Source organism: Pristiophorus japonicus, chromosome 21 (assembly GCF_044704955.1).
Source record: "Pristiophorus japonicus isolate sPriJap1 chromosome 21, sPriJap1.hap1, whole genome shotgun sequence".
Lineage (NCBI taxonomy): Eukaryota > Metazoa > Chordata > Chondrichthyes > Pristiophoridae > Pristiophorus > Pristiophorus japonicus.
In genome coordinates this window covers 27,522,511-27,546,002 of record NC_091997.1, presented here as the reverse complement: position 1 = coordinate 27,546,002, position 23,492 = coordinate 27,522,511, and the positions used below count along the sequence as shown (strand labels likewise).

At 47.6% G+C, this 23,492-nt stretch overlaps 1 protein-coding gene across 1 annotated transcript in view; it reads right to left on the bottom strand.

Annotated features, from left to right (window-relative positions):
• The window catches only part of fam171a2a (family with sequence similarity 171 member A2a), a 353,443-nt gene that overhangs the window by 170,650 nt on the left and 159,301 nt on the right, over positions 1–23,492 (bottom strand). The window contains exon 3 of the mRNA XM_070864504.1: positions 9,906–9,998. Within this exon, the coding sequence (XP_070720605.1) occupies positions 9,906–9,998 (93 nt within the window). The remainder of the gene's footprint in view (positions 1–9,905; positions 9,999–23,492) is intronic.

The following is a 23,492-nucleotide window of genomic DNA, read 5'->3' as shown; positions in this document are numbered from 1 at the left end:
AATGAACATTTAACTGAAGTACTCTGCTGTTTGACAGTATGTGCTTCCACAGCCTACTCCCCTCTCCCCAAAATATGTCGGGTGCAAAGTGGACGTTGTTCCATCAGGATGGAACTCCCACCGATTTCCAACTGCCAGCTGCCTGATTTACACCACAAGAATGGGCAGTTGGCATTGGACCCTCGGCCTATGGCCTGTTACAGAAGGTGCTGGGCTGCAACTGAGCTACGGTTGAGGGGTTTTTCTGTCAGCTGCGGCTCAGTTGATGGCACTCTCGCCTCCGAGTCAAAAAGTTGTCCCACTCCAGAGACTTGAGCAAAAAGTCTCCGCTGACACTCCAGTGCAGTGCTGAGGGAGTGCTTCTTTCGGAGGAAACATTAAACCCAGGCCCCGTCTGCTCTCACAGGTGGATGTAAAAGATACCATGGCACTATTTCGAAGAAGAGCAGGGGAGTTATGCCCGGTGTCCTGCCTAATATTTATCCCTCAATCAACATCAGTAAAACAGATTATTTGGTCATTAGCACATTGCTGTTTATGGGAGCTTGCTGTGTGCAAATTGGCTGCCGCGTTTCCCACATTTCAGCAGTGACAACACTTCAAAAGTATTTCATTGGCTGTAAAGTGCTTTGAGACATCCGGTGCTATATAAATCCAAGTCTTTCTTTCTTTCTATGTCAGGAAGTACGATGCACCATGTCATCACTGCCCACTTTGAATACCACCCATATTAAGACTGATGTATACAATGGTCTTCATCACTTCCAACAAAAATTCCTGGAAGTGACGGCCATTGGCAGGGAGCCAGCGAAACAACTTCCCCAGCCAGCTTTTTGTCCACATGCGCCAGATGTTCAAAACCAGGCAAATTGGGGCAATAGAGTACAAACAACAGATTTCATTCAGTTATTGCTGAGATTGATTCCTGACAGATGGGGGGAGTTTATTGGTTGCAGACTGTGTAACAAGGTGACTTTGTGCATAGAGTTTTGTCCCTAGCAGATATTGGACCAGTAGAACATAGAGGATCTAGGATCCATGGTGCTTAAAAAAAAAAGCGTGTTCGGAATCTTCAAGCTGCTAAATATTATATTAAAGAGACTTAACAGGCCTGAAATTGCGGCCTCTCCGGGTGCATACGATGTGTGTACGTGCCCCAAGAAGCCCCACAAGTTCCGGGTTCAGGCGCGCAAAGCGCATATGCCGGAATCCAACACTTGCAATACTTTTGACGGAGGCAACACCCCCCGGGAGAAGGGCCTTCGCGGGCAGAGATTTGGGCTATTTGCCCAATTCTTGCCCAGCAAATGCCCTTCAAACTCTTACGCCTGGTAAAAGCAGGTGTAAGGCCTGCTTTTACCAGCCTAAGAATTTTAATAGATAGAAAAAATAAATGTTATTACTTATTTTTATGTTTGAAAACCCTGTCTTATGAAGGTAAGTTTATTTTTAACACTATTAAAACATTTTATTATAAAATTCAAAAAATTGCAATTTTTAATAATTAAAAAAAAAATGAAGTTTAAAAAAAATGTACGTTCATGTTTTATTTGATTTCCCAGCACTGTGAATGAGAATACCACATTGCGATTGGTGGTCCAGGCCCACGTGATCCCAGGATGCCCATATGCTCCTGGGATATGTGGGCCCCTGTGCTGGGCTGTGTATCTAGGTCTCGGAGCGCAAGTGCTCGTTCCTCCGGGACCACCGGGTACTTTCTTTAAAAAAATTTTGGGTGGTTGCATCCGCCCGCGGGAAGCCCCCAGCCGCAATTTCTGGCCCAATATTTCCCCGGGTTTTACGGGGCCGGTCTCGTCACAGCCACGTTGTCCGCATGCCAGACACGAGACTCCCAAAGCAAGCGCTCTACTCGGAACTCCTTCACGGCAAACGATCCCCAGGTGGGCAGAGGAAACGTTACAAGGACACCCTTAAAGCCTCTTTGATAAAGTGCAACATCCCCACTGACACCTGGGAGTCCCAGGCCAAGGACCGCCCTAATTGGAGGAACAGCATCCGGGAGGGCGCTGAGCACCTCGAGTCTCGTCGCCGAGAGCATGCAGAAATCAAGCGCAGGCAGCGGGAGGAGCGTGCGGCAAACCAGACTCCCCACCCACCCTTTCCTTCAACCACTATCTGTCCCACCTGTGACTGAGACTGTAATTCCCGTATTGGACTGTTCAGTCACCTAAGGACTCATTTTTAGAGTGGAAGCAAGTCTTCCTCAACTCCGAGGGACTGCCTGTGATGAAGCCCTCAGAATGGCCCCTCAAGTTCTGGGTTTCCCCATGGGCCGCATAGGCGCGAAGACCCGAAACTTGCGATCCGTCAAGGTACCCCACAAACACTCGCCACTGCAGAGTTGGGTTATGGCACAAACATGATTACTTACCAACACGCAGGATGGGCTTCGGGTTGGGTACGTGACCTCCTGCACGTTGGGAAATACACCAATCCAATGACAATGGAGTTCTACCCTACATGCTACCCGACTTAAACTTGAGGTCATCCAAAACTCGGCTGCCCGTGTCCTAACTCACACCAAGTACCGCTTACCTATCACCCCCTGTGCTCGCTGACCTACATTGGCTCCCGGTTAAGCAACGCCTCAATTTCAAATTTCTCATCCTTATTTTCAAATCCCTCCATGGCCTCGCCCCTCCCTATGTCTCTGTAATCTCCTCCAGCCCCACAACTCTCCTCCTTCTCTCCCGCCCCCGCCCCCCACTCCCGAGGTGTCTGCGCTCCTCTAATTCTGCCCTCTTGAGCATCCCTGATGATAATCGCTCAACCAACGGTGGCTGTGCCTTCATTGCCTGGGCCCTAAGCTCTGGAACCGCCTCCCTAACTTTCTACACCTCTCTACCTCTCTTTCCTCCTTCAAGACGCTCCTTAAGACTTACCTCTTTGACCAAGCTATTGTTCATCTGCCGTAATTTCTTCTTATCTGGCTTGGTGTCAAATTTATCTTTTTGTCTTACAACACTCCTATGAAGCGCCTTGGGACATTTCACTACATTAACCCCACAATATAAATACAGGCTATTGCTGTTATTCAGTGGGAAAGATGATGAAAGCACTGGCCATGAGATCAATGCACTAGACACACATGAGTGGGTAGCACAATAGCCGATATTGCAATGCAGGTTGTACCTCCCCAGTCATGGACTCTTTGATCTGGAAACATCCGTGGTTCGGCATTAGTTGGGCCTGAGGGAGAGGGGGGTTTATTTTTTTTTAAGTTTTGCTTGGCTGGAGCGGCTGTCAGTCAGTGAATGTGTTTGGCGATTGGTTGGAGCGGTTGTCAGTCAGTGAGTGTGTTTGGTGATTGGTTGGAGCAGTGTCAGTCAGTGAGCATGTTCTGTGATTGGCTGGAGCGACTGTCAAGTCAGTGCGTGTGTTTGGCAATTGGCTGGAGCGACTATCAATCAGTGAGTATGTGTGGCGATTGGCTGGAGCGACTGTCAGTCAGTGAGCGTGTTTGGTGATTGATTGGAGCAGCTGTCAGTCAGTGAGCATGTTCGATGATTGGCTGGAACAACTATCAGTCAGTGAGTGTGTGTGGCAATTGGCTGGAGCGACTGTCAGTGAGTGAGTGAGTTTGGTGATTGGTTGGAGTGGCTGTCAGTCAGTGAGCATGATCGGTGATTGGCTGGAGCGGCTGTCAGTCAGTGAGTGCGTTCGGTGATTGGCTGAGGGAGCCGCCCACAGGCTGCCAGCACACACACACACACACACACAAACACACAGGAGCCAAGGCGCTGTCGACAGGTACCAGGAAGCGTGCCCTCCCGTGGTTCGGCAAATTCTCTGTTCAACCTGTATAAGTCAGCAATGAGCCTCAGCAATAATAGTTGAGACCAGAGGTGACTTTGCCAGCCACGGGCTGTGTCTTCCCTTTGGTGCAAGTTGGCAGGAGGCCTTCTACCAGATGACAAAGCTTTTCTAGTGGCTCGTGCTGATCTGGAGCAAGCAGTAGTTCTCGGTGACTGACAAACAGATGTGGTCTGCTCCCTGCTGATCTCCCTGGCATGCCTTCTTTCATCTTGGACCACTTCAATCATGAAATACTATATTTGAGGCACTTTTAAATAAAAACAAATTTATCATGAAGAGCAAATAAAATTCACCCACAAAAATTGTTGCCAAAATACATATTAATAAAAATGTCAAATATGGGGAAAAAAACTCTATTAAAAACAAGATATAATAGAAAAAGAACTGGACGCCTGAGGCACTGTGTGAGCTCCTTTGTACATGGAAGCTAACCCTTGTTCTCAATCCAAATGGGAGTTCTAGGAAAATAAGCGAGCCTGGTGCAAATATCCCAGGATTGAGTACGATGTTGATTTACATTTAATAAAATTGATCCTCTAGTTTAAAGTAAGTAAGAGTTTTGGGACTTTGTGAGATTTTTGCCCATCATCCCAGTTGTCTCATAAATCTCTCCTGCCTTCCACCCTATCACAGACCTTCCCTTTGGTCCTCTCCTCCCCTCCTCCCTTTCACTGCCCCCGCAGTTCCTTAAGAATCTGTTACATATCAAACTTTTCCAGTTCTGATGAAGGATCACAGACCCGAAACGTTAACTCTGCTTCCTCTCCACAGATGCTGCCTGAGGTTTCCAGCATTTTCTGTTTTTATTTCAGATTCCAGCATCCGCAGTATTTTGCTTTTGTATTAATTCATTTTCTGCCTTTTTTTTTCACTAATCTTCTTCTTCTTTCGTGTGGTAGTAGCAAGGCAAATCAAATATCAGTATCTAAGTCAGATACCCAGATCAAAGCTCCCGGTGTGACAGCGTGGATATCGTGTAGGCTGCCTGTGAATTCCCTCTGAGGGCAGTGCTCGATGATGTGCCCCAGGGTCTGATTAGGAGCTCCACAGTCGCATGATGGGGAGGCTTTAATCTTCCACCTATGGAGAAGGTGGCAGCATCGACCGTGACCGGTTCTGAGGCGGTTGATGGTTGTCCACTGTTTGCGAGGAAGGTTTGATCCTTCAGGTTGTACTGTGGGGTCCTCGATAAGGAAACCATTCCCTATGTCGCAGTTCTTCCGAACATTATGCCATCGGTCATCGAGGTTGAGGGGAGATCGCTGAAGGGCTTCAGTAGCAGTCCAAATTGGCCTTCTGGATTTGAGACGAGTTACTGGTAGGTTGTTCAAGTCGGCCTGGATCGACAGGTCTTTACTGTGTTGTGGTTGTATTCTCTGGCGACTGCATATTCACGGCGTATGTGTAGTGGTGCGATGTTTGCAGGCACGGGCAGCCAAGGTGTTGGTGTCGATAAAAGCATACGGGTGATAATTCTCATAGTAGAATTCTCATACAGTAAAATCTCAAAAGAATATTGGGATGTGGATAAAGAAGCTCTCAATTCTGTGTCAGATTTGGCTTGATCCAAGATTAACAAAGTTATCCTTGTTCCCAGGACAAGGTGACGTTGGGACAAACTGCTAGCCCAAGCCTGATGTCAAGGAGCTCTTCTGCACACAGTGTGATAATGTGGAGAATGGTCTCCCGAGTAACCCTGGAGTCATACAAAAGGCAGATTGATGCTGCGATGCCGTCATTCAAGGGCGCTGATTTTCGGGTCCATTATACCCATGTTCATTATACCTGGGTGTCATATTTGACCCTGAAATGAGCTTCAGGCCACATATCCGCGGCATAACTAAAACCGCCTATCTCCACCTCCATATCATTGCCCATCTCCGCCCATCTCCGCCCCTGCCTCAGCTCATCTGCTGCTGAAACCCTCATCCATGCTTTTGTTACCTCTCGACTTGACTATTCCAACACACTCCTGGCTGGTCTCACACATTCTACGTTACATAAACTTGAGGTGATCCAAAACTCAGCAGCCCGTGACCTAACTCGCACCAAGTCCCACTCACCCATCACCCACTGTGCTCGCTGACCTACACTGGCTCCCAGTTAAGCAATGACTCGATTTCAAAATTCTCATTCTTGTTTACAAATCCCTCTATGGCCTTGCCCCTCCCTATCTCTGTAATCTCCTTCAGCCTCACAACCTCCACACCCCCACCAAGATATCTGCACTCCTGAAATTCTACCCTCCTGATTATAACTGCTCAACCATCGGTGACCGTGTCTTCTGTTGTCTAGGTCCTAAGCTCTGGAATTCCCTCCCTAAACCTCTCCGCCTCTCTACCTCATTTTCCTCCTTTAAGATGCCCCTTAAAACCTACCTCTTTGACCAAGCTTTTGGTCATCTGCTGTAATTTCTTCTTATGTGGCTCAGTGTCAAACAATTTTTTGTATCTTATAACACTCCTGTGAAGCGCCTTGGGACATTTTACTACATTAAAGGCGCTATATAAATAAAAGTTGTTGTTGTGTTCACAGGCCATAAAGGACTTGGACAACGGCTGGAGCTCATAATGCTGGGTTTCTGCCCCTTTGACGCCAGACGCTGATTTCCGCAGGGACTGGGGTTGGATGGGGGGGGGGCACAGAAAGATCCCACCTGCAACAGCCAGAAGCTTCATTTAACTGTTGGTGTGGACGGGGACCTCCTACAGGACAGTCAGCTTAAATAATGTTCACGCAACAAGGCATCCAGGATTGCAAGGGACTGGGAAGTCAGACAGGAGTTCATTTAAAGAGCTCAGCAATATAAGGGCGAGCGTCTTATGGCCATTTCGGGACTTTTATTTGTCTTGTAAAATTCTTTTTTTGTAATTAGGTCCTCAAGACCGCTTGTGCCAATTGTTCAGCTGACTATTTTCTTCCCCTTCTAGCACCTTTACTGTCACCAATGGGAAGCCCCACCCATCACTCAGAGAATTGTGAACCTGTGGAATTCTCTACCACAGAAAGTTGTTGAGGCCAGTTCGTTAGATATATTCAAAAGGGAGTTAGATGTGGGCCTTACGGCTAAAAGGATCAAGGGGTATGGAGAGAAAGCAGGAATGGGGTACTAAAGTTGCATGATCAGCCATGATCATATTGAATGGTGGTGCAGGTTCGAAGGGCCGAATGGCCTACTCCTGCACCTATTTTCTATGTTTCTATCACAGCCTGTGTGAGGAAGAGGGAGGACCAAGAGAAGGATATCTAGGAAGGCCAGGCTGCAGAGGTATTCTGTGCCCATTTGCTAGTATCCAACCATCCCCTTGTGCAGACATTGGCACACATAGCCCGCTTTGGCAGAGGAGCAGTGCAGGTGGAGATTCCAAAACCCAAAGGAGGTTGTGACAGCCTCAGTTGATCTGCTGATTCTGATCACCACATTACAGGCAAGATGTGATTGCACTGGAGAGGGTACAGAGGAGATTTACGAGGATGTTGCCTGGACTGGAGAATTTTAACTATGAGGAAAGATTGGATAGGCTGGGTTTGTTTTCTTTGGAAAAGAGGAGGCTGAGGTGAGGTGTATAAAATTATGAGGGGCCTAGATAGAATGGATAGGAAGGACCTATTTCCCTTAGCAGAGCAGTCAACAACCAGGAGGCATAGATTTAAAGTAATTGGTAGGAGGTTTAGAGGGGATTTGAGGGGAAATTTCTTCACCCAGAGGGTGGTGGGGGTCTGGAACGCACTGCCTAAAAGGGTGGTAGAGGCAGAAACCCTCATTTAAAAAGTACCTGGATGTGCACTTAAAGTGCCGTAACCTACAGGGCTACGGAGCAAGAGCTGGAAAGTGGGATTAGGCTGGATAGCTCTTTGTCGGCCGGCGCGGACACGATGGGCCAAATTGGCCTCCTTCCGTGCTGTAAATTTCTATGATTCTATGATTCTATAACAGCCAGCATTGTTTGGTTGGTTGCATCCCATTATAATGTCAACAACCTTGTTTTGCAAGGCACTGTCACTCCTACTGGGCGACAACTATGGGGGAATTGTCTTTGCTTTTTGGGTCAGCAGAGCAATCAGGCTTCCAAACCGCGGTAAACCGGCAGCAGAAGGTTGGCACAGTCAATAACCGTACCTGTCAACTGTGGCCCCAAGCCTTGCCCCAACTCTGCCCCCAACTCCTTTCAGGCGTGCTGCATTTCTCACCCATGCTACCATGTAGTGACAAACAGTGCCACCCCCTCACAACCATCTCAAGGAGCAGCATCTCCACCAGTAGCCATCAAACAGGGGATCAGTGCTGGGCGGCTCTGTCAATTGCTGCCAGACACGTGACTGCGCACTGGAATTCCTTTACCTTCCCGGCACTTTTGCCCATCATTTCTTTGCTCTCTCACCCTCTGGCCTTAGCAATGGGTTGAAGTGCCCTTTGAACCTTTCTAACACTTCCCTTTAACTGCCCACATTTATTTAAATTCCGTGTAATTTTCTGCTCCCACCTCAAGCCCAGATCTACATTTGGACCTGTGAGTAATTCTGCGAATGGTTAATACCGGAAAGTTGTAAATTGACTGTTATTACCACCGTACCACTCTGGGCAAGATGTGTATTCATTCTTAACCATTTGATAATGACTTCCGCCAATTAACATCCCCCCCAATGTCTCTTGAGCATCCCTGATTATAATCACTCAACCATTGGTGGCCGTGCCTTCAGCTACCTGGGCCCCAAGCTCTGGAACTCCCTCCCTAAACCTCTCCGCTTCTCTACCTCTCTTTCCTCCTTTAAGAAGCTCCTTAAAACCTAGCTCTTTGTCATCTGCCCTAATTTCTCCTTTTGTGGCTCGGTGTCAAATTAATTTGTTTTGTCTTGTAACACTGCTGTGAAGCGCCTTGGGACGTTTTACTACGTTAAAGGCACTATATAAGTTTAAGTTGTTGTTGTTGTTGAGAGAAGGACAAGCTAGAGTGGTATCCCTTGTATCTTCTTATTTTGTGATCATGGATTGCGATTGGACCTAGTAGTTACTGTCCCAGGAAACCTTGAATACAGATGTGTCACACTGATGTATTTTCCTACATATTGAAAATCTTGCACCAACACCAGATCAATCAGCAAGAGCAATTCAGAAGTTATGAGGAAATTGTGAATGGCTGCATTGCTCCCCAGGCTCTCAAATCTGGGTTATCAGATTATCATGGTAGGAAAGGACTGTATGATGAGCTGTGATTGTGTTAGGATTCAAATTGAAAGTCATATAATATTAGCATGCTTCCCTCTCTTGCCTTCAACCATCATCCCTTTTGTCATGTAATCACTCCTGTCCTCCACCCTATCACAGAACTTTCTTTTTTCTCCTTTCCCTGCCCCGCTTTCCCCAGGCTCTGCACTTTCATAAAAGCTGTTCGTCTCCAACATCTTCCAGTTCTGATGGAAGAACATCACTCTGAAACATTAACTCGGTTTCTCTCTCCACACAAGCTAGCTGACATGCTCAGGGCTTCCAGCATTTTTCTGTTTTTATTTCAGATAATATCCAGACAATTGGATATTGGCACTCACTCGTGTGAAATGTGGCCTAATCCAAATGAACATGTACATGGTTTGAGCGGAGAACTCCATTTTCCCATTCATAAGAAATAGGAGCAGGAGTAGGCCATACGGCCCCTCGAGCCTGTTCCGCCATTTAATACGATCGTGGCTGATCTGATCATGGACTCAGGTCACTTCCCTGCCCGCTCCCCATAACCCCTTATCGTTTAAAAAACTGTCTATTTCTGTCTTAAATTTATTCAATGTCCCAGTTTTCACAGCTTTCTGAGGCAGCGAATTCCATAGATTTACAACCCTCAGAGAAGAAATTTCTCCTCATCTCAATTTTAAATGGGCGGCCCCTTATTCTAAGATTATGCCCTCTAGTTCTAGTCTCCCCATCTGTTGAATATAAATGCACATTCAAGAATAGCATTTGCTTGCAAATTATCTGTGAATTCGGTTGGACTCCACGAGATCACCAAACGATTTGCCCCGGTGGAACAGGAGAAAATTCAACTCTGTGCAATGTGCACTTTTTCCTCACTTACCAGGTGATCCCAACAGGATTTGTACCACATCTTCATACAGCATTAGGGTAGCTGGCCGTTCCGGAAGGAGATAGAGGCTCACTGATGTAAACACTGCAAGGAAACAGACAGAGTATAGAGATTCAGACCCACTGTTCCATTTATAACTGGTCCAATTATTAAATCAGAATACATTACGAAAGATTTATATGAATGATTCCAGGAATGAGGGACTTCAGTTACGTGGATAGACTAGAGAAACTGGGGTTGTTCTCCTTAGAGCAGAGAAGGTTGAGAGGAGGTTTGATAGAGGTGTTCAAAATCATGACGGGTCTGGACAGAGTAGATAGAGAGAAACTGTTCCCATTGGCGGAAGGTCCGAGAACCAGAGGATACAGATTTAAGGTGATTGGCAGAACAACCAAAGGCGACATGAGGAAAAACGTTTTTACACAGCGAGTGGTTAGGATCTGGAATGCACTGCCTGAAAGGGTAGTGGAGGCAGACTCAACTATGGCTTTCAAAAGCGAATTGGATAAGTACCTGAAGGAAAAAAATTTGCAGGGCTACAGGTAAAGGACGGGTGAGTGGGACTGGCTGAAGTGCTCTTGCAGAGAGCCGGCACGGGCTCGACGGGCCGAATGGCCTCCTTCTGTGCTGTAACCATTCTATGATTATACAGAGTGGTTTGTGTGTGTGATCTATTGCTACCTGGGATATCCAAGAATGTTATCGAACCCTCCACATTACATTAATACCTTGCAGCACATGGCTAGAAGACTTTCTCACTAATTGTTGCAAATTGTAGGTGGCATCAAACTAAACAAAGAACGAATTTACATTTATATAACACCTTTCACTTCCTCCCGATGTCCGAAAATGATTCACAGCCGAGCACTTTACTTTTGGAATGCAGTCATTGTTGTTCTGTAGGGAGACGCAACATTTGCACACAGCAAATTAGACAAATGACCCGTTCATCTGTATTTGCTGGTATTGGTTGAGAGATAAATGATGGCCAGATACTGAGAGATATCGCTGCTCTTCTTTGAATAGTGTCATGGGATATTTTTTAGTAAGTTAAGTATTCCTGATTTTCAGGTTCCCAAACCATGGTGAATATTTTTTTACATCTATTAAGGCATACCACATCTGCTTTTGCTCCCAGTTTCTCAGCTCATTTGTCCTCCATTACCACATACCCTGGCCCTCACACCTCCTGTACCTCCTGTATCTGAGCAGCCTGATCCATGATAGTCTTGTCCAGATACCCGGAGGTACATAGGAATGGCGCCCTGGGGACCATTCATCCATCTAATGTTTCTCTTCTGGTTTGAGAAGATGCCTGGAGGCCCCAATTGCTGACTCTCTGTTGAAAAGCAGCTGAGATAGGGAACTCGGTGTAAAGAGGTACAAAGAATGGATTCCTTTGACTGAATACCAAAGACATCAATCCGCACTATTCTCTGTTCACTCAAAGGCAAGCTGTGCCACCATAGCCAGTTACGCAGAGTGCATGTAAGCTGCACAAATAACATCATAACAGCTTTTGCTTACATAATGACTGCACTGAACAAGTAATTCACTGGATGTGCTGTGCTTTGAGGCATCCTGCAAGCACGCCAAAGTGCTAAAACATACGAAATAGGAGCAGGAGTAGGCCATACAACCCCTCGAGCCTGCTCCGCCATTCAATAAGATCGTGGCAGATCTGATCTGGGCCTCAACTGACTCCCCAATAGTATCAATCCCAGTGAGCAAAGGGCAGCTCTCACTGCGTGGCAACGTACAAATCACAAGGTGGGCACCTTCACAATGTAAATATGAGTTCTTTCTTTCTTCAATATAGCATGAATAACTTCATGAATAATAATGCATTACTTTTTAAATGCAGCTATCTAACTTGGCACCCCCCATCGTGGAAAATATTGTTGCAAGACAATGGTGGGAACACGAAATTATCTAGAACAGCAGGACAAAAAGGACATTATTCAATTTGCCCAATTACAATGCAGGGCTGAGAGAGCAGCAGAGAGAGCTTTTGTGTTCCAGTAACAAAGGGAGAAGTCAGAACGATGGATTCAGGTGTATATGGAGTGGTTGGACCGGGGAATACATAGCTGATTCATTGGTCAGATGGTCTAAACACGAGATGCACGTGTAAATACCACCAGGAGGCTCAAAGCAAACCACATAATACCTGCTAATGTTCAGACTTGAATTTGCTTCCAGTTGATGGGTAGTCTAGACCAAAAGCCATGCATTTTAATCAAGATGGCAAGGGGTGGGGGGGCGAGGGCGGGGGGGAAATTCGATAGTGCAAAATATAAACGGCCGGGCACCGCGATGCGAGAAATGCTCGCGTCCATTCACAAAACGCAGGCAGCACGTTAATTAACATAATGGGAGAGCACAGCCTAGCAAGGAACATGCTGCTGACAGACACTGCACTCAGCGGGGGGGGGGGCTGACGTTTGCTTTACTGGGGCGAGGTTCGCTTTACCTGCCCAAAATGATGGCCACCGCATTCCATGCCGGAAGCGGGTGGCCGCCATTTTTTGCGCCAAACCGGCATCAACGGAGGGCACTAACGGTCCCAATTCCCTGGCCACTGACTTCAAATTACAGAATGACATACAGGTATGACGTCCGAAATCTGGAAACCTCGGGACTGAGGCCATTCCAGATTCCGGGTAATTCCGGATTTCGGAACGCCTTTGACTGGGCTGAGGAAGGTAGGTAGGGGAGAGAGGGGAGGGGAGATCGGTCGGGATGCTAGAGTTCGGGGGGGGGGGGTCGGTCGGGCCGCGGCTGGGGGAGATCGGTGGAGGTCGGGCGGCTGGAGGTCGGGCAACAGCCGGGCTCGGGCAGCCGCAGGTCGGGCCCGAGGTGGGAGGGAGGAAGCCGGGCTAGGTCAGGCCGAAGCCGGTGGAGGTCGGGCCGCCAAGGTGGGGGAGTCTGGATTTCGGAACATTTTCCAGTTTCCGGAACTCCAGGTTTTGGACGCCGCACCTGTAGTACTGAGACAAGGAGCTTTGCGTTGATCTAGCTTTGTCTCACGGAATATGCTATGCCCATTTGCCACCCTCAAGCAGGGACGAATTGTGAACAATGTTCCATTAACTGAGATATCACGCATAAACATCTTGCCAGAATACCCCTGCTCAAGGACAAACCAATAGAAATCTGGAAAAAGAAATGATGTTATCCCCCGGTATCGAAAGATACCTTTGCAGAAGGTCTAGTTATAATCTGCACCAGTGCGAACACGATGGGGCGAAACTGCCCCTTTCTATAAGGCCTGAAAGCAGCGGCCACGGGTCGGTGCGGATTGGCCGTCGGGTCTCCGTGGAGAGGCCTCCATTTTTTTTTTAAAGTTGCACTTCCTCGGCTTTGGAGCGGTGTACCGGACCACCCTGCCCATTTTCCCGCCGCCACATGCACGCGCTGACCCCGTACCGACTGCCGGCAACACCTTCCCGAAATCGCCCCGCAGGGACTTGCCCTTCTGCGGATTTGCCCCGCGGGAGCGGTGCCGCCGCCGGTCGGTGCCATGGACAGATTTTTCCGTCGGCGCACTTCTTGTTGGTTGGCGGTGCGGCCGCCCTTAAAGGGGAGGTGGCGCTGCCGGCGACACCGTTATATTTGTTATTGTCGGCCGACTGCCAGGTCGGCCCGGCAATTATGCCCCCCCCCCCCCCCCCACCCCCCCCGGATTCGGCCAGGCTGCTGGCCCAGCCGAAACCCTCCCTGGTGGTCCAGTGGACCTACATGAAAAATATGCAGAGTTCGCAGCAGCCCTCCCCTTTAACTGAAGGGGAGAGACATTATGGTATCAGCGACGCGATGATGACCGGCCGGTGCGGCTGACCTACTGCCGGGGCACTTCCACCCCGCAGCCACAACATCCACCCCGACCGAAAAAACTTCAAAGTGCCGAATATCAACGGCATCTCCACCAGATGGGTTCTGGCGGAGAAAAAAAACGTAAGAAACGGATGGTGCGCCCCGTTTCGAGCGGAGGGCAGTTTCTACCTCGATAAATACTAATGCTCCCTCCCATTCGCCCCCTGCATGTATCAAATAGACCCACCACGAAGCCAAGGCCTTCCACTTGCATTCCATCAATAGCCAACAACGGTTACATTTCTCAGTTTAACTTGAGATATTTCTGTTGTTCCGCACCAACGACCACTCCCGTTAGCAATCTCTCACTCCCCATGGACCGAACTGTGACCTTACACACACAATATCTGGCAACCTAAAAAAGCCTCGAGGTCCAACAAAAACATTCAGTTTACAGGATGAGTCACAAGCCCCTCTTTTGACTTACTGGACTTCGGAAAGCGATAGAATAAACACCGTCAGATCTTGGCTTGGGCTACAATCGACAGAGCAGTAATAACTAATACAGCAGGTGACAGAAAATAATAAACAGGCACAGAGCTTTGCTAATTCTCTCAGTAGTCTTGGGCCTAAGATAATGGCCTGAAACAATAATGTTGAGAGGTTCTTTGCCTGTTCCCTCACTGAGTCATCAGCCTTTCCTTTTCTAAAAAAACAAAGACCTGGAGCAAATCTGTCCCAGATATAATTTCCATTCCCTTTGAAGTGCAACCAGCAAAAAAAGGAAATTAAATATATCAGGTTGTCAAACATCCTTAGGACTTCAAACGCATGGATTGCTTGCAGGCCAGGAGTATTCAACTTAACCTTCATTTTGCAAAGATGCCAAAATCAGGGTTGAGGTAAACATTGGTACAAGCTCACCTATTCCAGCAATCTGATGGTGTGTTGTGCCAAATTTGCAATGGCAGTCCTTACCCTGAATTTGGATAGGCTACTACACATAAAGAGCTTGCACAGAGGGATTACATAGAAAGAAGGAAAGAAAGGAGTTGCATTTATATAGCACCTTTCACGACCACCGGGCATCTCAAAGCGCTTTACAGTCAAAGAAGTACTTTTGGAGTGTAACCACTGTTGTAATGTAGGAAACGCGGCAGCCAATTTGCGCACAAGCAAGCTCTCAAAAAACAGCAATGTGGATTACAACATATAGGATTACATCGCATATACGGCACACAAACAGGCCACACGGCCCAACCAATCCATGCCGGCATTTATGCTCCACTCGAGCCTCCTCCTGTCTTTCCTCATCAAAATTGATCAGCATGACCCTCTAATCCCTTCTCCCTCATATGCTTGTCTAGACTCCCCTTAAATGCACCGATACTATTCGCCTCAACCACAACCTGTGGCAGTGAGTTCCACATTCTCACCACTCTTTGGGTAAAAAATTTTCTGCTGAATTCCCTATTGGATTTCTTGGTGACTCTCTTATATTGATGACCTCTGGTTATGCCCTGCCCCAGACTGGCCTGTAGCACACTTGGAGATGTGAAATCCAGCAAAGCAACAGCTCCCAAGCGGTTAGAGTTCACCGTAGTGATGGCAGAAGAGTGGACTATTTGCTCACGGCAGTGCAGGAGAACAATGCTGTTTAATGCGGAGGTGTTCGCACTTCTGCAGGGGGTGCACCAACGAAGGGGTCCCTAGCTGGAGCTGGAGGGCAGTCTCCAATAAAAACACCTGCACAAACTGCCTGGAGGGAGGTCACTAACTGAGCAAACGCAGTTACCGAGGACCCTTGTATCTGACTGCAAATGAGGAAGAACTTTGCTTGTATCGGGAGCTAGGTGCACATTTCTTGTGAGGCCTATTGAGTATAGGAGAAAACTAAATTGGGAACTGCTACCCCAGGGGACATACCATTTAAAGAATTGCCCCTTCTGCACACACACTTTCCAAAGTGGTGAGCACACATAAAAGAAAGATAGGCCTGCATTTATATAGCGCCTTTCACAACCTCAGGACATCCCAAAGTGCTTTAGAGAAATTAAGTACTTTTGGAGTGTAGTCACTGTTGTAATGTGGTAAACGCGGCAGCCAATTTGCACACAGCAAGCTCCCACAAACAGCAATGTGATAATGACCAGATAATCTGTTTTTGTTATGTTGATTGAGGGATAAATATTGGCCAGGACACCGGGGATAACTCCCCCGCTCTTCTTTGAAATAATGCCATGGGATCTTTTACGGCCACCTGAGAGGGCAGACGGGGTCTCGGTTTAATGTCTCATTCGGGGGACAGCACTTCCAACAGTGCAGCACTCCCTCAGCACTGCAGTGGAGTGTCAGCCTAGATTTATGTGCTCAGGATTTGAACCCACAACCTTCTGACTCTGAGGCGAGAGTGCTACCCACGTGTCCTGCAGGTGCAGATAGAGGTGATGGCGACAACTGAGGAACTGCAAAGAGATGCACAGACTCCCAGTTCAAGGTGCTCCCCTGCTGTTAGGGGGTTTCTCAATACTTCAGCAGGTATGGACGCCAAGGTTAGCACAGGTCTCCCAAGAACCATATCTCCAATGTTTCTTTGCTCCTTCAAATATTGTACATGATGTAAACTGCTGTATGGTGAAGGCATAGTGGTTTTCCTTGGTTAACTGTTCATGTACATTATGCTGGCTCTACGGTCAGATATCACGCAAATATTAATTAATTGCAAAACCTTTTCATTTCATGCAGACCATTGGGTTGATGCAATAATGCATGATACGTTCCATCTACAATGCTTTGCACTCAAGGGCATCCAATGGAAGCTCTATGCCTTGTCCAGCTAATCCAGAGAAAGTGATTAAGTTCTTTTTCCTTGCAAACGTAAGTATTGTTTGTTTCAGGGATATGTGCCCTGCAGTGGCCCGATATGGCAGTGGCTGGGAAGGATCCTGTAGCAATAAAGCTTCACGCTGGGGTGACCTTCACTTCTGCAGCAACATCCTTCCCTGCTCCAGATATCTGCTCAGCAACCGGCGGCAGATGATAAGAGACTGCAAAGACATATATCCTTGGTCATACCAGGGACACGTGGAAGGGTCTATAAATGCAGGTTCTAGAATTGCAAGGGTGTAGTTCAAATACCTTGGGTGAAATTGCCCCATGCCCCGATTGCGGGCGGTAACCTGCTCGGGGCGGGACTTCGACACCTGGCGTGGACGTCCCACCCTGGTCCATAAATTAGGCTTCCCACCCTTCAGAGAAACATAAGAACATAAGAAATAGAAGCAGGAGTAGGCCATACGGCCCCTTGAGCCTGCTCCGCCATTTAATAGAATCATGGTTGATCCAATCATGGACTCAGATCCACTTCCCTGCCCGCTCCCCATAACCCCTTATTCCCTTATCGGTTAAGAAACTGTCTATCTCTGTCTTAAATCTACTCAATGACCCAGCTTCCACAGCTCTCTGAGGCAGAGAATTCCACAGATTCACAACCCTCTGAGAAAATAAATTCCTCCTCATCTTCAGTTTTAAATGGACAGCCCCTTATTCTAAGATCATGCACCCTAGTTCTAGTCTCCCCCATCAGTGGAAACATTCTCTCTGCATCCACCTTGTCAAGCCCCCTCATAATCTTATACGTTTCGATACGGTCACCTCTCATTCTTCTGAATTCCAATGAGTAGAGGCCCAACCTACTCAACCTTTCCTCATAAGTCAACCCCCTCATCCCCGGAACCTAGTGAACTTTCTCTGAACTGCCTCCAAAGCAAATATATCCTTCCTTAAATATGGAGACCAAAACTGTACGTAGTACTCCAGGTGTGGCCTCACCAATACCTTGTATAACTGTAGCAGGACTTCCCTGCTTTTATACTCCATCCCCTTTGCAATCAAGGTCAAGATTCCATTGGCCTTCCTGGTCACTTGCTGTACCTGCATACTCACCTTTTGTGTTTCATGCACAAGTACCCCCAAGTCCCGCTGTAGTGCAGCACTTTGCAATCTTTCTCCATTTAAATAATAACTTGCTCTTTGTTTCTTTCCGTCAAAGTGCATGACCTCACACTTTCCAACATTATGCTCCATCAGCCAATTTTTGCCCACTCATGCACGCTCCCCTTGTTGATGGGGCGGGACCAGCGGAGGTAACAGGCGCGATCGGGAGAGCTACGCTCATGCTCCACGTAGCGCAAACACGCCACTCCCCTTCACTTAATGATGAGGGCTGCTGCGCACCCTTCAGGGCCTCCAACGGCCTCCACTGGACCAAGGCTGCAGCCTGACACCTAGGACGGTGTGGCGAGGCTGCACGATGGGGCCCCCAGACTGGAGCCGACACGAGAGTTGGCAAAGATGGCAGCGAGAGGCCCTGGCACCCTTACCTTTAACTTCAGCCCCGAGAGCGGATGCGGGCCAGCTTCATGGGCCACGGGGCAATATCCCCCACGGGGGGCGGAAAGGGGTTGGCGTGTGGTGCTGGAGGGTCACTACGCATGGGCAATGACGTATTCGGCGGTTACACGGCGGCTTGGGGCGGCCATGACATTGCCTCAGCAAATTCCCGGGCAATTTCCCGAGAGCCGGTCACGCCCGCCCCCGGCCCCCACCGGGCAAAAAGTGTTGACTGTCCCATTAACGCCCCCCCGCCCCCCGTGGCACTAACGGGCATTGCAAAAAGGGGCAATTTCGCCCCTTTTGGGTGTTGTTGTGCTTAAGCAACTGGTCCTCTTCAACTTCTAGCACAGTGAAATTGCAAAAACAAAACAAAAACTACAATCTTTTAACAGCAACTCAAATAATAATCTGTCTTAATGAAACCTACTTGAGCCAGTCAGAATTCTCAAAGTGCCCAGGTGAGGTGTGCACTGTGCATGGATCAAACATCGCAAGTTTCTACCAACATTGATTCAAAGATTACCAGCTGAGCTTGTTGTGTATGGAGAAAGAGTCAGACTGAACACCGTTAGCTCAAAGTAAAGTGTGATCTCAGTCTTTTATTGTAGGTCACCAGAGTGCCTCTCCAACCTGTGAAGCCTTCTTAAATACCTGTGCTCCTAAGGGATTATGGGATCCCTTGGAACTCCAGGGGATGAGCCCTCTGGTGGCTGTACAGAATAAGTATACATATATAACAACACTTCCGCCTCAAAGTCAATAGTGTAACTATTTACAATGTGAGTCGATCTGGGGCCCTTCTTGTCCTGGTTGATCGTCTCGGTGTGAAAGCTGGTGTTGTTGAATCATTTGTTGGGCCTTCGCTGGGCTGCTGTGCAGCTGGCCTTGCTGGGCTGCCTGGTGTGTTGGGCCCTGCTGGGCTGCTGTGGATGATGGTTTCTGCTTCGTGGTCAACCGTGGTGCCAGTTGCCATTGGTGTGTATGTTGGGGGATCAAAAAAGGTAGGGTCCAAGGTGGGTTGCTCAGGACAGTCCCTGAATCGGAGTTTGATTTGGTCCAAGTGTTTCCGGTGAATGGTCCATTTGAAAGTTTGATCTGAAACACCCTGCCCCCTCTTTGGCCACGACAGTGCCGGCAAGCCACTTGGGACCTTGTCCATAATTTAATACAAATACAGGATTATTGATTTCAATTTCGCGTGACATATTTGCGCTATCATGGTATGCACTTTGTTGAAGCCGCCTGCGTTCTACCTGTTCATGTAGATCAGGGTGAACTAACGAGAGCATTGTCTTAAGTGCTCTTTTCATGAGCAGTTCAGCAGGTGGGATCCCAGTGAGTGAGGGGGTCTCCTGTGGTAGGCCGTGGCAGGAGACCGTGCAATAAAGGTACAGCAGTTATCATGGGTGACTTTATTGATTGGGCTAACCAAACTGGTAGCAATGCGGTGGAGGAGGATTTCCTGGAGTGTATTAGGGATGGTTTTCTAGACCAATATGTCGAGGAACCAACTAGGGAGCTGGCCATCCTAGACTGGGTGATGTGTAATGAGAAAGGACTAATTAGCAATCTTCTTGTGCAAGGCCCCTTGGGGAAGAGTGACCATAACATGGTAGAATTCTTTATTAAGATGGAGAGTGACACAGTTAATTCAGAGACTAGGGTCCTGAACGTGGGGAAAGGTAACTTCGATGGTTGAGGCGTGAATTGGCTAGAATAGACTGGCAAATGATACTTAAAGGGTTGACGGTGGATAGGCAATGGCAAACATTTAAAGATCTCATGGATGAACTTCAGCAATTGTACATCCCTGTCTGGAGTAAAAATAAAACGGGGAAGGTGGCTCAACCGTGGCTAACAAGGGAAATTAAGGATAGTGTTAATTCCAAGGAAGAGGCATATAAATTGGCCAGAAAAAGCAGCAAACCTGATGGCTGGGAGAAATTTAGAATTCAGCAGAGGAGGACAAAGGGTTTAATTAAGAGGGGGGAAATAGAGTACAAGAAGAAGCTTGCCGGAAACATAAAAACTGACTGCAAAAGCTTCTACAGATATGTGAAGAGAAAAAGATTAGTGAAGACAAACATAAGTCCCTTGCAGTCGGATTCAGGTGAATTTATAATGGGGAACAAAGAAATGGCAGACAAAATACTTTGGTTCTGTCTTCACGAAGGAAGACGCATATAAACTTCCGGATGTACAAGGGGACCGAGGGTTTAGAGAGAAGGAGGAACTGAAGGATATCCTTATTAGGCGGGAAATTGTGTTGGGGAAATTGATGGGATTGAAGGCTGATAAATCCCTGGGGCCTGATTGTCTGCATCCCAGAGTACTTAAGGAAGTGGCCCTAGAAATAGTGGATGCATTTGTGATCATTTTCCAACAGTCTATCAACTCGGGATTAGTTCCTATGGACTGGAGGGTAGCTAATGTAACACCACTTTTTAAAAAAGGAGGGAGAGAGAAAACGGATAATTATAGACCGGTTAGCTTGACATCAGTAGTGGGGAAAATGTTGGAATCAATTATTAAGGATGAAATAGCAGCGCATTTGGAAAGCAGTGACAGGATCAGTCCAAGTCAGCATGGATTTATGAAGGGGAAATCATGCTTGACAAATCTTCTGGAATTTTTTGAGGATGTAACTAGTAGAGTGGACAAGGGAGAACCATTGGATGTGGTGTATTTGGACTTTCAAAAGGCCTTTGACAAGGTCCCACATAAGAGATGGGTGTGCAAAATCAAAGCACATGGTATTGGGGGTAATGTGCTTGCGTGGATAGAGAACTGGTTGGCAGACAGGAAGCAGAGAGTCGGGATAAACGGGTCCTTTTCAGAATGGCGGGCAGTGACTAGTGGAGTGCCGCAGGGCTCAGTGCTGGGACCCCAGCTCTTTACAATATACATTAATGATTTGAATGTAATATCTCCAAGTTTGCAGATGACACTAAACTGGGTGGCGGTGTGAGCTGTGAGGAGGATGCTAAGAGGCTGCAGGGTGATTTGGACAGGTTAGGTGAGTGGGCAAATGCATGGCAGATGCAGTATAATGTGGATAAATGTGAGGTTATCCACTTTGGAGGCAATAACACGAAGACAGAATATTATCTGAATGGCAGCAGATTAGGAAAAGGGGAAGTGCAACGAGACCTGGGTGTCGTGGTTCATCAGTCATTGAAAGTTGACATGCAGGTTCAGCAGGCAGTGAAGAATGCAAATGGCATGTTGGTCTTCATAGCTAGGGGATTTGAGTATAGGAGCAGGGAGGTCTTACTGCAGTTGTACAGGGCCTTGGTGAGGCCTCACCTGGAATATTGTGTTCAGTTTTGGTCTCCTAATCTGAGGAAGGACATTCTTGCTATTGAGGGAGTACAGCAAAGGTTCATCAGACTGATTCCAGGGATGGCTGGACTGATGTATGAGGAGGGACTGGATCAACTGGGCCTTTATACACTGGAGTTTAGAAGGATGAGAGGGGATCTCATAGAAACGTATAAGATTCTGACGGGACGGGACAGGTTAGATGCGGGAAGAATGTTCCCGATGTTGGGCAAGTCCAGAACCAGGGAACACAATCTTAGGATAACGGGTAGGTCATTTAGGACTGAGATGAGGAGAAACTTCTTCACTCAGAGAGTTGTTAACCTGTGGAATTCCCTGCCGCAGAGAGCTGTTGATGCCAGTTCATTGGATATATTCAAGAGGGAGTTAGCTGTGGCCCTTACGGCTAAAGGGATCGAGGGGTATGGAGAGAAAGCAGGAAAGGGGTACTGAGGTGAATGATCAGCCATGATCTTATTGAATGGTGGTGCAGGCTCGAAGGGCCGAATGGCCTACTCCTGCACCTATTTTCTATGTTTCTATGTTTCCCCTGGCTGGAGAGTCTTGAATTAGGAGGTCACAATCTCAGGATAAGGACTGAGATGAGGAGGAACCTCTTCACTCAGAGGGTTGTGAATCTTTGGAATTCTCCACCCCAGCGGGCTGTGGATGCTCAGTCGTTGAGCATATTCAAGGCAGAGATCGCTAGATTTTTGGACTGTATGGGAATCAAAGGATATGGGGACAGGGCAGGAAAGTGGAGTTGAGGTTGAAGATCGGCCATGATCTTATTGAATAGCAGAGCAGGCTCGAGGAGCCGTATGGCCGACTCCTGCTCCTAATTCTTATGTTCTTAAATGACCATCTTCAGTACTTTTGTAATTATTAAATGAAAGTGTTCAAAGAAAATGAAAATAACTCTTTTCTTAAAAAATAGCTCTATGCATTTTCTCCTGGGTTTGTAACTTTCCCCTGGAGATTAATCTCTAATTCCTGGAATCCCGAGGGCAAGCCTGGTACGTATAATGTATTTGCTTCATGGGTTCTTTGCTTAAAAATTCCTAGCAACACATCGCTATTAAGAACTAGTTGGTTTATTAACAAAAGTTTAACAATCACACTGCACATTACCAGTTCATCCACCAGGCTCACAACCACCTGCCTCATCATGGATGGATCCCCTGAACCCAACTGACTGGGGTTTTATTGAGTCTTGTGAACATCACGTGACTGGCTAAGCTACTCAGAACTCAACAGCTCTACAACTATTTTAGCACAACATAAAATCAAATGCCCCCTTTTGGCAAGGGCACTAGAACCCATAAATTTCCAAATAAAACTTTTAACGGAAACTTAAATCAAATTAAAATTTGGTTGCCGGGGGTGATGATGCACTCCAGTTCCTCCAGTGCCACATCGCGTGGAAGGCCGCGAGCGTACCGGTGGATACTGCGTGCTGCATTTCCAGGGACACCCTGGCGCGAACGTAGTCACAGAAGAGAGCCAGGCAGTCGGGCTGAACGGCCCCTTTGATCGCCCGCTGCCTGGACCGGTTAATGGCCACCTTGGCCAGGCCCAAGAGCAGTCCTATGAGGAGGCCCCCCGACGTACCCGCCCTCCTCCACACTGGGTGCTCAAGGATCAGGAGAGTGAAGTGCAGCCAAAAATAGAGGAGCAGCCCTTTTAAATAATGGAATAGGGGCTGCAACCTGACACATTGTACATAAACGTGGAACACGGGACACCTCCAGACTCAACAGCTCTACAAATATCTTATTTGAAACCATCAATCAAATGCCCCCTATTAGAGGGGGCACCAAAACCAACAAATAAGCAAATTAAATGTTGACAATTAACTTAATTCAAATTAAAATTTGGTTGCCAGGGGTGATGATGCACTCCAGTCCCTCCGGTGCCCACCTCCTTTGGAAGGCTGCAAGCGTACTGGTGGACACCGTGTGCTCCATCTCCAAGGACACCCTTGCTCGGATGTAACCACGGAAGCGAGGTAGGCAGTTGGGCTGAATGACTGCCTCGACCGCCTGC